Source organism: Terrapene carolina, unplaced genomic scaffold, assembly GCF_002925995.2.
Source record: "Terrapene carolina triunguis isolate 2854851 unplaced genomic scaffold, T_m_triunguis-2.0 Scaffold85, whole genome shotgun sequence".
Classification (NCBI taxonomy): Eukaryota; Metazoa; Chordata; order Testudines; family Emydidae; genus Terrapene; species Terrapene triunguis.
The window spans coordinates 33,498,062-33,511,261 of NW_020664436.1; the positions used below are offsets into that span (position 1 = coordinate 33,498,062).

The following is a 13,200-nucleotide window of genomic DNA, read 5'->3' on the forward strand; positions in this document are numbered from 1 at the left end:
TTTACCCTCGTCAGGGGTTTCCCCATTCTTCTCTCACCACTTCCTCACAGGATGGGTGCAGGGGGATTGCTGTCGCAGGTGAGGATTTAGAAGACAGGTATTTGCCTTTGGGCTTGTCCTCCAGCACCTGCTCAGGGTGGATCTGGATTGTGGATACAACTTTTTTGCACAAGGCTTTAAAGATTTCAGGAAAAACCTTTGTAGCATTTTTTCCCCCCACGTACTTCTCAAAGCCTAAAGCTGAGAGCTCCCCTTCCTCAGTAGAAGAGTTGTTTGAGTCAGAAGACAAAGAGGTCTTAGGTTTTTTGTCCCTATTCCCCTCCCCAGCTTCTCTCTTTTGGGGGGTTTGGCCTACTTTACAGGCATTGCTGCCCAGCTGTTGTCAGGGGTGGTCTTTTGCAGATTGCTTGATGCAGAGCTTGAGCCCTCTGGATAGGTCTCCCTCAGAGTGGTCCCCTTCAGGTCCCACTCCCCCTGCCCAGGGCTCATTGCTGGAACTCCTTGATTCAAACCAGGAAGGAGAGCTTGATATAAGCCCTGCCTCTCTCCCCAGGGAACTGGGGACTCATTTTAGGACTTTGTGGGGCCCTGAGATGCCTTAGAGATATGGTCTTCCTAATCCTGTTCTGCCCTAGGACTAACCCCTGGGGCTGGATGAAGTTCTCTATTTGTGGAGTCTCTCCCCAATCTGCTTTGGGATCTCCTGATCAGGCTTTTCTGTATTGGAGTCACAACTTCTTGGGGGCAATGGGACACTGAACATGCCTGTCCAACTCAGAGACCCATGCCCTAGCAGTGCAATGGTTGGCAGACTGAGACTGAGCAGGGCACATTCAGCCTCTGAAGAGCCTGTAAAAGCTCCCCCACAGAACACTGCTTGGATTTAGCTCGGTATTTGTGAAGTTGCTCTGCCATGCCTGCAGGGGTCAGTGGAGTCTCACAGGGAGGAGCTGCAGCATTGGCTCCAGGTAGCTGAGACCACCCCACTGCTCTTTACCAGATCCAGGAGAGGAGGAATAAAGGAAAGCTGCTTGCTACTGCCCCAAAACACACAAAAATAAAGGCTGGCAAAGATGAGTCAGGAGCAAAGTGAACCGTGCTTGACTGTTGCCGTAGAGGCAGACGATCTGGGAGCAAGCGGAACAAGAGGGTGGGGCTATGCAACAGCTTTCAATTGCCTCTAAAACTGCAGACAGGAGGGGAACAGACCACATGGATCAGAATTGTGGAAAACGCTGAGCTGCAGCATTTTAAGTTTACTCAGAGGGAAAAAAAACCAAACCCACACCCAATACCTCCTATCCCAGCTAGAGTTTTCACCCCCAAAAGGGAGAAGAGACTGCATGAAGTGCACCGTTGTTTTTACATGGAAGGCGCCCAAACTAAGGTGACAGGAGTCAGTGTAAAATCCTAAAATAAACAGAAATGCTCAATCAATCCAGACCAAAAAAAAAAAAAAAAGAGGCTCTCTGTTCTTTAACTCCACTTCTCCAAGTGGCGGTTTTTGAAGTGACACACAAGATCGAAGACCAATCCACTGCACAGTTTAGGAACTGTGCAGGGAGGCGCAACAGCTTCTGGATTAGTCATTTAAAACAAACCCTTAACTCTGTTTTAGCTATGTGTTTAACAGTGTATTTCTAGAATTTACAGCTTAGAGTCTGAGGGCCTATTTACTTATGCAGCTTTAAATAGGACTCACTTAATATTCACAGGTAAACTCTGATTAGTAGATTATGGTCAGGTGGAATCATTAAAATGATTTAGTCTGACTTCCCGCATAACAGGCCATCCAGTAATTCATGCAGTCCAGCCCAACAACATGTGGTGGAACTAGAGAATACATCTTTTAGAAATATCCGGTCTTGATGACTGAATAATGGAGAATCCACCATATCCCTTGGTAAAATGTTCCAATAGATTAACGACCCTTGCTGTTAGAAATGTGCATCTTATTTCCAGAATCTATTTCCTCCCAAGAATTGGCCTTACACCAATTTTCTTTCTAGATATAAAAGTGTTGTTCAGGTTTGGAATGTGATACTTCCTTACATTTAACACAGCTTTATAGAATACACCTATGTTATGGTTTTATTGGTTTACGAATAGTTATCCATACAGAATCTAGGAGAGAACCCCAAGTCTGAAAAAGAAAATCCATTATTTGAAATCTGCTTATAAATTCAGATGTCTGTGGTGAGATATCTTAAGTTTCATCTTTAGCTTTGCAATCAGAAATATTAACTGTTTCCGGCAGGAAATCTGGAAAGTGACTTTCAGGTTGTCAAACACACTTTTTTAAAAAAAATTGTAAGCAAGAAAAATTTCAGCACTTATTTTAATACATATGGGAATCGTTTGGAATGTCCATTTAATTTATCTTTTATTGAAATTGCTGAATAGTTTATATTACACTAAATTTGATTCAAAATGGAAACTGTTTTATAAAATGAAGAAACCAGTGTTGAAACCAAATAAGCCAACCAAAAAGGTACAAGAAAGAGTTTCAAAAATTCTGACCAATAAGTACCTGTACACGTATATGAAACTGTATTATCGCCCATAAGATAATTCAGAAAACATTGAGAGGAGCAGACTGCTACAGGAAGATTGATATCACCTCCAATAAGTTTTGGCAACATTGTAATTCAGTGACCATTGGCCTCAGGATATAAGACGACCTGGATCTGAGATACTACTGAAAGACGTGGGCCCACCATATTTTATGCAATTAGTACCAAAAACAATACCTGTTTTGCAAATTAAGGCTTCTCTAGGTCTTGGGCTTTTTAAGATGATAGAAATGACAGGATTGTGAATATGGAATTCTGCACCTACGACCTTGAACAATCCAGTTATGTCTGAGCATGCACAAATTCTAGTCCCGTCTGCACTCAAGGGAAAGCTTTGGGTGCTTGTCAGCTGTTTAAGCAAATACTGATGAAATATGTCATGTGACCAGTACCAAAAATATCATGCAAAGAACAACCACCATTTCAGACTAAAGCTAACAGAGTTGTACCTTTCAGTAAATGGTTTTAAATCAATTAACTGTTTAAATTAGAATGGAGTATTCAAATTTACAGGATAAATTAGACCAGTTCCAACATTTACATCAAACCCATCCCAAACAAAAAGTTACACTTTTATTTTCCTTCTCATATGATGTGTGAATCTATAGAATAATACCCTGCCGGCAGGAAGAACATGTTGCTATTATTCAGCAAACCTGAGTAGTGAGAGTCAATAAATACAAGGAGAGAGTTAAAATGCTAGTAGTCAAATATCTTGAATCTCAAGTGACAGGGGCACAATTCAGATTTAATCCTGTCCTTTGAAATGATTTTGTAACATGTCGTGCCTGTGTTGAAGGTTTAAAAAGAGAAAATCCTGGCTAGAGAGAGAGGGGGAGAGAGAAAGAGAGAGAGAGAACACCAACATAACTCAGTCAACTGGATGCTGGAAGTCCAGTCATTACTGAACAGATCATTGTAAACAACCAGGATTGATCCTTTTTTTCTTCCCTTTTGAATGTTTTCTTGTCAAAGGCAAAATGCAGAAGAAATCTCAGGCTAAAGTCTTCATATTTGGTTGGAAGTGTTTTGTTGTCCCACTATATATATATATCTATATATCTATATTTATTTAATTAGGCACAAGAGGGGCTATTTAAACATTCAACAAGTCCTCATCACTATCATCGTGAAACGATAGGGTATTCGTAGAATTCTGTGTCTTCTGTTGGCCTGGGTTAGGTTTTGTTTTCCTTTCCTTTCCTCCATTCAGCAAGTTGGTCTTGGCATCACTTCCCAGGCTAAATGGCTTCTTTTGCTGGTGCCTGTTCTGGTCTGAGCCTCTGGATTGCACCCCTCTAGTTGAATGAATCCTCACATCTGGGACAGTTAGAACTTCATCCTCACTGTCCAGGTCATCCACCCGGAGAGATGTCAAGGCTTCTGATTTAACAGATGTGGTAGTGATGTGACCATTTTCTTGTCCTCCTTTTCCTAGTCTCTGATTTGGTGCTGCAATTTCCTCCATAAGCCACTCAGTTTCATTCTCATTAGCTTCTTCTTCAGTGTTTATCTACAGTATGAAGATGGCAAAGTTACTGAATATTGGATAGGCTCTCACAAGCACCCTTTATGGTCTCCCGAAATCCATTACCTGAGAACCACCAACAGCCCCATCCCGCACTCTGATTTACCATTTTCCACTGATAAGCAGATAGCACAAAATACGGTGTTAGTGCACTAATACTTTGATCTCTCTATGCTGCCTTTTACATTCTGAGCACTATTCCATGTTATTCTCATCTTCTCTGGCTCTGTGCTTTCCCAGTTTGCCTCCTATTTGTTGATCACTCCTCAGCATTTCCCTTAATCCTCCTCATTCTCCTAGCCTCCCATCTGTGAGGACAGAAACTGTTCTGTTCTTTCCCTCCATCTACTTCCAGATTTAGTCTCAGCCAGCCAACCAGCTCGCCGACAGTCAAAGAGTTAGTTTAAATTCATTTAAAGTAATTGTGAGTAGAAGCAGCTATATTACTAGTTTGGAAAATCATTTAAAAAACAGAACCTCAGAGGTCATCACAACTATAAGTAGTACATTACCTTTGTATATTTATAGGAAACGTTTGATGTTCTTCTGCAGCAGTTGGTTATCTTGTGTATCACAGTTTCTCTAAAACAAAAAAATGAAAAAAAAATAATGTTCATCTTACAGTATTAGACCCCTATTTATCCTTCTGGAGAAAAAACAGTGATCAGCAATATCAAACCCCTTAATTTTCACTCTCTTCTGCCAGTCTGTGGGAAATCTGCTCAGTTTCCAGTCAAGAGAAGAGATCCAATACTCTTCTCACATACACCTTTCCAAGTCCATTAATTGAATGGGTTACACTGGTATATCAGAGAAAGATTTGGTCCAAGACTATTCTAATTGCTAGCACCGAAGACTCAATTCTAGTATCTGGAGGTAGTCAATCACACCACTCCCTCTCTACCTCATCACCAATAAATGTTCTGGAACTCCTCTGTCTTCTCAAATCTGTAACAAAATTGCTAGTAGAACATTCACCGGGGGGGAGAGCAAACTACATTTACTCTGCAGCGCTGAACATAGTGTTAATCATGATAGCATTAACTCATGTATTTGTTCTCTGCTGTATCTATTGGGTCAAGTTGAACCAGGGGAAACTCTTGAGTTATGCTTAGAGACACCATCAACTTAAAAATGCATTCTGAGAAACTGACTAGATTTCAAGTGGACACCATCCCTTTAACTGAAATCACCTTAAACACAAGGAAACATTTTCCCATTAGCCTCCCCTATCTTACCTCCTCTCTTTTTTGTAAAGCAACAAGATCAACAGACACGCTGTGAGAACCACCAGGAGGACACTCAGCACAGCCCCAACAGCTTGGCTTCTTCCTGAAAGGCCTTTGAAAATTTGCACTCCCTGGTCAGATTGGCCCTGGCTCTCAGAACTTCTGTAGGCAGCATAGGAGACATGGTTAAGAGGACACTCTGGTTGTGTATAACAGTCTGAGGAAATGTTGATTAGAAACAGTGGATCAAACAAATTCAGTAAGAGATGTAACGCCAGCTCTTGTCGGACTGTTATATAGAAGCTGCTTCAAAGGGAGAAGGTTTAGTGCATTTCGGTTTAAATACACAAGTGATCTAGTTTATTCTAAACCAAAGAAATAGGAAGAGGGTCATTTGAGTCTGCAACGAAATACAGAATTATTGTTTAAAAGGACAGTTCTGTAAACATTACACATTTATTAGCACGTAGTTATTAACAAGTAGAATTCACAGCAACAGTTTAAATATTTAAAGAATAAAAAAGCTGAACCCAAAACCAATGTAGGATCTAGCTATGAATCCACAGCACCCCAACCCTGCACCATAGCAAGTTATAGCAGGTGAACACAATTTGTCTTTCAACAAGCTGTAACATAGCACCCAGATGCAGCTACACATCTTACCTTTGAGACCACGACCTATTGTGCCAATCAGTATTGTCACCTTGTGCTCTCCCATCTGTCTATATCCACTTGTTGGATCTTGTCTTATACTTAGGTTGTAAGCTCTTTGAGGCAGGGACCATCTTTTTGTTGTGTTTGTACAATATTCAGCATAAGTGGGCCCTGGTCTGTGATTGGGATTCCTAGGCACTAGCGCAATACAAATAAATATTGTCCACTCCAGCAGAGAAAGTTCTGGCATAAAGAAGTGGGCAGGTAAAGGTGACAACCATTTGCAGTGTGGAAGAAACCTAGCTATTCATTGCCACACACTGAATAAACGACTATGGAGAGCTCTCTTTTTTTTTTTTTTTTTTTTTTTTTTTTTTAAGTGAAGACAGTTTCTTAATGGGAGATATGCCTTAAGCTACTCCTCTCAGTAACCAGAGAAGCAGTTGTTGGATGGAAACAAACTGAGGGAATGGGGAGAAGTATATTTTAATTGAGGTCTCGTCTTTTCAATTTGTTTCAGTGCAAATATTAAACAAACAATCTAGACCTAAAATAATCTTAGTACAAGATGATCATTTAGCTGGCAAGTGGAATCAATGTTCCTCCATTTATTAAGCCTTGAAATTGTATCCACTCACTCCTCTCATAAGCATTAGATGCTCCTTTTACTAGATTCTTAGATGTCTTTTCCTTGCCACAACTACCGTAGATAATGCTGGAAGGCAAAATAACCTTCTAGTAGATAAACTGCTAACAAGAACTGCATGTTACTTTGGGAGAATAAAGAAGTTACTTACTCTAATGGACAGACTGCAGACGTGTACCAGGTAAACAAATATTGGCAGTCTGCTGTCTCGTGAAGGAATTCAGGGATGCCTTCCTTTGCCTGTAAATTGCAGTGGAATAAAATTGTTGAGGAGGCGAATTTTGATTTATCTTTACCACAGGCTGAATCAGATGAAAACACAACATCCAAGTCATCGTCTACAAAGAAGAAAAGTGAAAAGATTTCATAAAACATTGCACAGGCACTAGGTCCTTACAAATGGTCTATTAAATGTGCTACATTTTTACTGAGGAGAGAGCAAGAGTAAGTGTGTTATTTCAGAACGTCTGTCTAAATTTACTTCTGCAATGTTTAGGTTACGATTACTCACAGCATCCCTTTAAAAAAGTGTTACACTTGGGCGATCAGGCAGGAATATATATATTACAGAGCCCTTCTAGAATTACTAATATTTTGCCTACTTTTCACAAAAACTCATCAACAAATATTAAATCCAATATGCAGTTTGATAACGTTTTTCTGAATTCTGGAGAACATGAAACAGTTTGCACCAATGACATTCACTGAGTGCCATCTGCTAGTCGAGGTTTTGGGAAAGCAATACACAATGTAAAGAGAGAGATTTAATAAGCAGTGATACCAATAACCGTCTCCAAGAAAACAGAGTCTGTGTCTTGGTATTTTGTCCTGTGTGTCATGGCCTGTTTGGCAGTATTGACTAATAGAGGAGGTCTTGTAGCCAGGAGAGAGACATTCACTTTAATACTATTCAGGCAAGTTTTGTATCTGCAGGAGATGTGAAGGGTCCTGCCATAACTAACACTAAGTTTTGTATGCAATGTTTTACGCTGAAGAGCCCGCCTGAGCTTTATTAAACCCTTTTCTGGGATCACAGACAGTATTATCTATTACTTATAGAGCATACATGCAAATGGGGATGGGGAGAAGAGGAGAAGGGTCTTGTTTTCCCCATCACTCCACCAATATCTTTTTCCTATAAGGAAAGTCAGTCATTTCTGCCTCCGTTATGCCACTCCTGCATTCAAACTGACAAGTAAGAATGGAAAGATTGAAGCCAGGAAGATCAATTCCAGCAGTCTTAACAGGAATATGCTAGTACAAACGATAGTAAAAGCAGAAGTCTCACATTCTAGGAAGTAACTCACAGAAAGGTTCCAAGTGTAGACAATTCTAGTCAGTGAGGACTTACCTTGAACATAATATTTAGCTTTATCGGAAGAGCCAACTTTCCTAACGTAGGTACTAGTAGTTTTAATCTGGCATACGCTGGCTCCAGAGCACTGTGGGTGCGCAGAGTCTGTTATAGCAGAAAGTTGGATTTCATACACATATTTGTCACCATTTGTCCGTATATCACCAGATGCTGGGTATAATCTGAAAGCAAAAGCAACTTTGCAGTAAAGTCCAAATTTCTCTCATAATTATGGGCAAGAACAAATATTGCAACATCAGCAGCAACCTGATTTTAGCAGATTTCCAAGCACGTTTCTTATATTCTACAGTCAGAAAGGACAGATATGGGGGAAAAAAGTTCAACCCCTGGTACCTACAAGTTAGCTCCCAAATCCCCAAGTATCAAAAGATACTGAACACCTGCAGCTGCCATTGGCTTCAGTGGGATTTATGGGTGATCAGCCCACTTATTTTGAGGCCTAACTATGGATTTAGGAGCATAAGTGGGCTGGGCTGAAGTGTTAGTCATAAAATCATGCATTCTGCCTGATCAGTAACTGTGGCAATATCCTGGCACTGCTGACACCAACCCAGCATGTCCAAGAGTAATGGCTACCAACCACTTGTAATGCGTAAATTTTATAATTGTATCTATTGACATTACTGGAGAGAGTCCAAGTTTTGAGGTTTTTAAAAAAAAAAAAAAAAGATGATGTTCGTTCCAGTACTCCTCTCCTGTCTCGAGATTGATTTTTGATCAAGCCCACGCCCAGTTACCTTTCCAAGTCTGTTTTGGAATAAACAACTATTTCCTACCTATCTGTTCCCCACCACCCTGCCTTATTCAATGACATTAGGCAGTAGAATGAACTGAACATGGCAGGGCTGCCATCTGAATAGATGTACCAGTGCTTTTGCATGGCTATACAATTCCTGCTCTCTTTAGTGCGTGTTGCTGGTCCGTGACTCGGAGAAGCAATGCTTCTTCACTGTCTTGCTTTCCCAACACACCCTTGAATTATGAGGATATATCTCCATGCCACACACCCTGCATTGTTTACTTCATTGCCTTTTTTGAGCATGTTGTAACCCTGCTCTAAGCAGTTGATTCTGTAGTTTTACTGTGTACGTACGTACACACACACACACACACACACACACACACACACACACACACACGAGTCAGTCTTGAGGTCTAACATTCCTCCCTTCCCTGAGCCTCCTGTTGCTTTTAAGGTTTCCCATTTCAACCAGTGACTCAATGTTATGCCTCTCCATGGTTAAAGCTTTGCACCATGGCCACCAAACTTCTTACCTCAGAACTTGCAAGCAATTCTCCCTTACTGGCAAGTTTGGAGGTCTTTGGAGGTCTTTCTAAAAGATCCACTCTAGGAATTATTTTGGAGAAGTTCTATGGCCTGTGTTCTGCAGGAGGTCAGACTATCATCAGCAGAATGGTCTTTTCTGGCCTGGGAAGCTGTGAATGTATCATTACTGGAGTACAAAAAAGGTGCTACATAAAAACCAAAGTCACCATAATGGTGTAGTAAGAGTCTATGACACAGTGGCTGAGGGAACAAACACTGGGCAAGATCAGGGGGTTGTTGTCTCTATCATCTTGAGAGAGAGTTTTGCACACACTAGATGAACTCTTGATATCTGGTTTTAAAAAAGGGCCTGACCCTGCGGGGTGCTGAATGCATCGAGATACACAGAACATCCTCAACCCCGACTGACTTCAACAGGAAGAGAAAGCACTCAGCACGTTCCAGAATCAGGCCCAGAGTCAGTAGTTTGCACACAGTTGGTGAGTTACAGAAAGTTCATTAGCATGTGTGCTCCAAAGCTAGGCACATCTAAGACAGCCCATAGCAGTCAAAGTGGTACGGTTTTAGTAGCCAAATTCAGCACACTATAGGAACATGCTTTTACTTACTTGTAATAAATGTCACCCAGGCTGAAATTTTTCCCAGTTGTAGGATTAATAACCATCCCATTCACTATCTCCACTTCTTGCTGCTTCACAGCACAAGCTGCTCGAGTTCCCCATGTGATATAGTATGTACAGTTTTCTTCATCAATCCTACCAAATACATAGGAAAGCAGTAACAAGTCATATTTGAGTGACGTGCTTGCTAGTCTGAAAAGAATATAACTGACCGGGGGAAAGAAGGAGGGAAAGATACTCATGACTTTCAACATGGTGTAACCTATTGGTTCAGCAGGTAGAAGCTTAATATCTGTGCTTATTTCTTGCATAAACTGATGACCTAGATCAAGATCACTGTTCTACCAGCCTTACTGAACTGCTTCCTATGTCAATGGATTCAGAAGTCCAACAACAGGTAATTTCTGAAACCACAAATGTAAAAGTAAAAAAATAAAATTAATTAATACATAAATATAAATAAATTAAAAAAAATTCAGAAAAACAGCTGCTTAAAGTTCCCAATGGCACATGCTGCATTTGAGATTTTAAGAAAAAGTAAAACTAATCAACACTCTGGTTTGCTTTGGAAGGTTTACACTTTGCATTTCACTGATCTTGGACAACAAACATGGCTGGTCAAGTTCCAGTCCCTGGCTCTTGTGCTCAGTTTTCCTATTGCTACAGGGGGACATTTCATTCCCAGACAGAGCTGAGCCATAAAGTTTGGCTCCAAACATATTCAGTGCTCAGGGGAGGTGTTCAGAGATTATGGCTCTCATTAAATGAGAACTTTTATACATAGAGTTGTGTCAGCTTTTACCATTGCACACACAAAACACATTTTAAAGTTAAAGTAACACAGATTAAAGAAAGCTGCAGTTAGGCAACACACTCTCTCCAAAACCTCTTTGGTTATGACAATCGATAGCTAAAAAAACTTGAAACGGATATAATTTGATAAATCTAGAGAATGGATATACTGTAGCTACACCCACCTCAACAACAACTGATTCTTTCCTGCTATGCTTTCACATCTTTATCAGTTTGAAGGGAATGCCAAGATTTTAGCCCACACAATCTAAAATAAATACTGAATGGAATTGCTGTTTATGAAAATGAACACGTGGAAAGCGTCCAAAAGCCTCCAATCTGGTAAACACAGATTGAGAATGTGTTCTGTGTAATTACACACACTGAAGTCTGTGCGATTTTTAAATGGCTTTCTAGAGACTAGGGGGGCGGGGGGGAAATCAGGCTATACATTTGCTATTCCGGGGCAGCCATCCAGTTCCTTTACTTGGAATTTACAGATAGCTGACAAGCAGCACAAAGTGCACATTTATTCAGAACTTTCTGCATTTACTTTTAAGAACATGCGAGTACAGCAGGCAGCTGTTTGTCCCACTGCTAGCATTTTTTCTTCTAGCATCCTCACTTGTGACCATTGTTTTGGCTCTCCACAAGGTGCTAATGCCAGAGAACAATGTGGAGGATCAGGACAATCAGAGGGATGCCAACTAATCTTTTCAAGCTGAATAGAAAATGTATACTTACAGATTGGGAGAGAGGTTGGGTAATTGGGCTGAAAATTGATTTAACTGGCAAAATTTCCAAAACTTGGCACTTAAAAGTTTGGAAATCTATTTTGTTCAATTTTTTTTTAATTTAATAGTAACTGACTGTTGAGGTCAGGGCCGGCTCCAGCATTTCTGCCGCCCCAAGCAAAAAAAAAAAACCGCGCGCGAAAGCGCGGCGGGGGGGGGCAAGGGGGGGGGGGGGGGGAAGCCGCGATCGGCGGCGGCAGTTCGGCAGCAGGTCCTTCGCTCCTAGAGGGAGTGAGGGACCTGCCACCCCCGAATTGCCGCACATGCCGCCCCTCTCCCTTGGCCGCCCCAAGCACCTGCTTGTTAAACTGGTGCCTGGAGCCGGCCCTGGTTGAGGTCTGAGCAGAAACTGCAAGTTAGAACCTATGGCTCCGATCCTCAGCACTACCATCGACTCACTGTATTACCTTGGTCAAATAAACCTAAGCCTAGATTTTTAAGGTGTCTACACACTGTTCCACCTCAATTACACATTGCCAACACTAAGTCACTTTTGAAAATGAGACATAGGCATTGAAACACTGAGGCTTGGTCTACACTTACCCCCCAAGTCGAAGTAAGGTACGCAAATTCAGCTACGTGAATAACGTAGCTGAATTCGACATACCTTACTTCGAACTTATCGCGGTTCAGACGTGGTCCACACGCGGCAGGCAGGCTCCCCGTCGACTCCGCGGTACTCCTCTCGTTGAGCTGGAGTACCGCAGTCGACGGCGAGCACTTCCTGGTTCGATTTATCGCGTCCAGACCAGACGCGATAAATCGAACCAGGAAGTTCGATCCCCAGCCGCCGAACTACCGCGGTAGTGTAGACCTGGCCTGAGTGAAGTAATACCTGTAAAAATCTGGGTCTTAACCCCTCCATAAAATGGGCATAGTACCAACCTCACAAAAGTGAGGGAGACTATGTTCCTAAAGTACAGAGATTCTTGGATGAAAGGTGCTATAGCAGAGCAAAGTTAACATTCTAAGTTCTTAAGCCAAGAATTTGGTTTTTGTGCAGTTAGTACTGCATCCTTACAGCAGAACAAAGCTGTTTCCACAACCCCTCTATCTTTCTGGTTGACTGAACCAAGAAGGTCTGGTTAATATAGTCAGAAGTCTTATTACTCACCTATGTAGCCTGGGCTCACCAACTGTTTTTGCACATTTCAGTTCTATAATAGTTGTTGCTTTCTTGTTTATTCTACATTCATATCCACCTGAGTAACTAACAAGGACTTTATCATCTGAAAAACAATCATTGAGAGACTCAGTTCTTTGTGTTCTGTAATCCTTTAAATAACTTGGCTTGTGACTGTGGTTATAAAATACTACTGCCATTTTAGATTAATCTAAATACCTAATCCCAATGTTTTGATGGGCCCAGAGGTCAAATTACATCTTGTTACATCAGTACAAAAGCTAAAATTGAAATCATTCCAACCATCCTTACCACACAGTTTCCCCCATGCCTCCCAAAAGAAACACTTCAGTTACAAATGTGTTCTGTCCTTTAAGGTTATGGATAATTTGCCTAGCTAGTTCCATTTTACAATTTTAATATAGCCCACACATTGTCAAATAGCGAATGAAAAACCCATTTTTGCAAGTAAGGCAAGGAGTGCATGAATTTTTTCCCCTATTGGTTAGATTTCTTTCCAATCTTTAAAAACACAAGAGATTTAAAAGTTAGCTGCAGGTGCACTTTTGGAAGACAAG

The 13,200-nt window shown here is 41.2% G+C and overlaps 1 protein-coding gene across 1 annotated transcript in view; it reads right to left on the bottom strand.

Annotated features, from left to right (window-relative positions):
* Positions 1–2,828: 2,828 nt before the first annotated feature.
* The window catches only part of IGF2R (insulin like growth factor 2 receptor), a 91,987-nt gene continuing 81,615 nt past the window's right edge, over positions 2,829–13,200 (bottom strand). The window contains exons 42-48 of the mRNA XM_024195828.3: positions 12,614–12,728; positions 9,902–10,048; positions 7,982–8,166; positions 6,782–6,968; positions 5,340–5,492; positions 4,614–4,683; positions 2,829–4,086 (exon numbers count right to left, since the gene is read on the bottom strand). Of these exons, the coding sequence (XP_024051596.2) occupies positions 3,670–4,086; positions 4,614–4,683; positions 5,340–5,492; positions 6,782–6,968; positions 7,982–8,166; positions 9,902–10,048; positions 12,614–12,728 (1,274 nt within the window). The 3' untranslated portion in view covers positions 2,829–3,669. The remainder of the gene's footprint in view (positions 4,087–4,613; positions 4,684–5,339; positions 5,493–6,781; positions 6,969–7,981; positions 8,167–9,901; positions 10,049–12,613; positions 12,729–13,200) is intronic.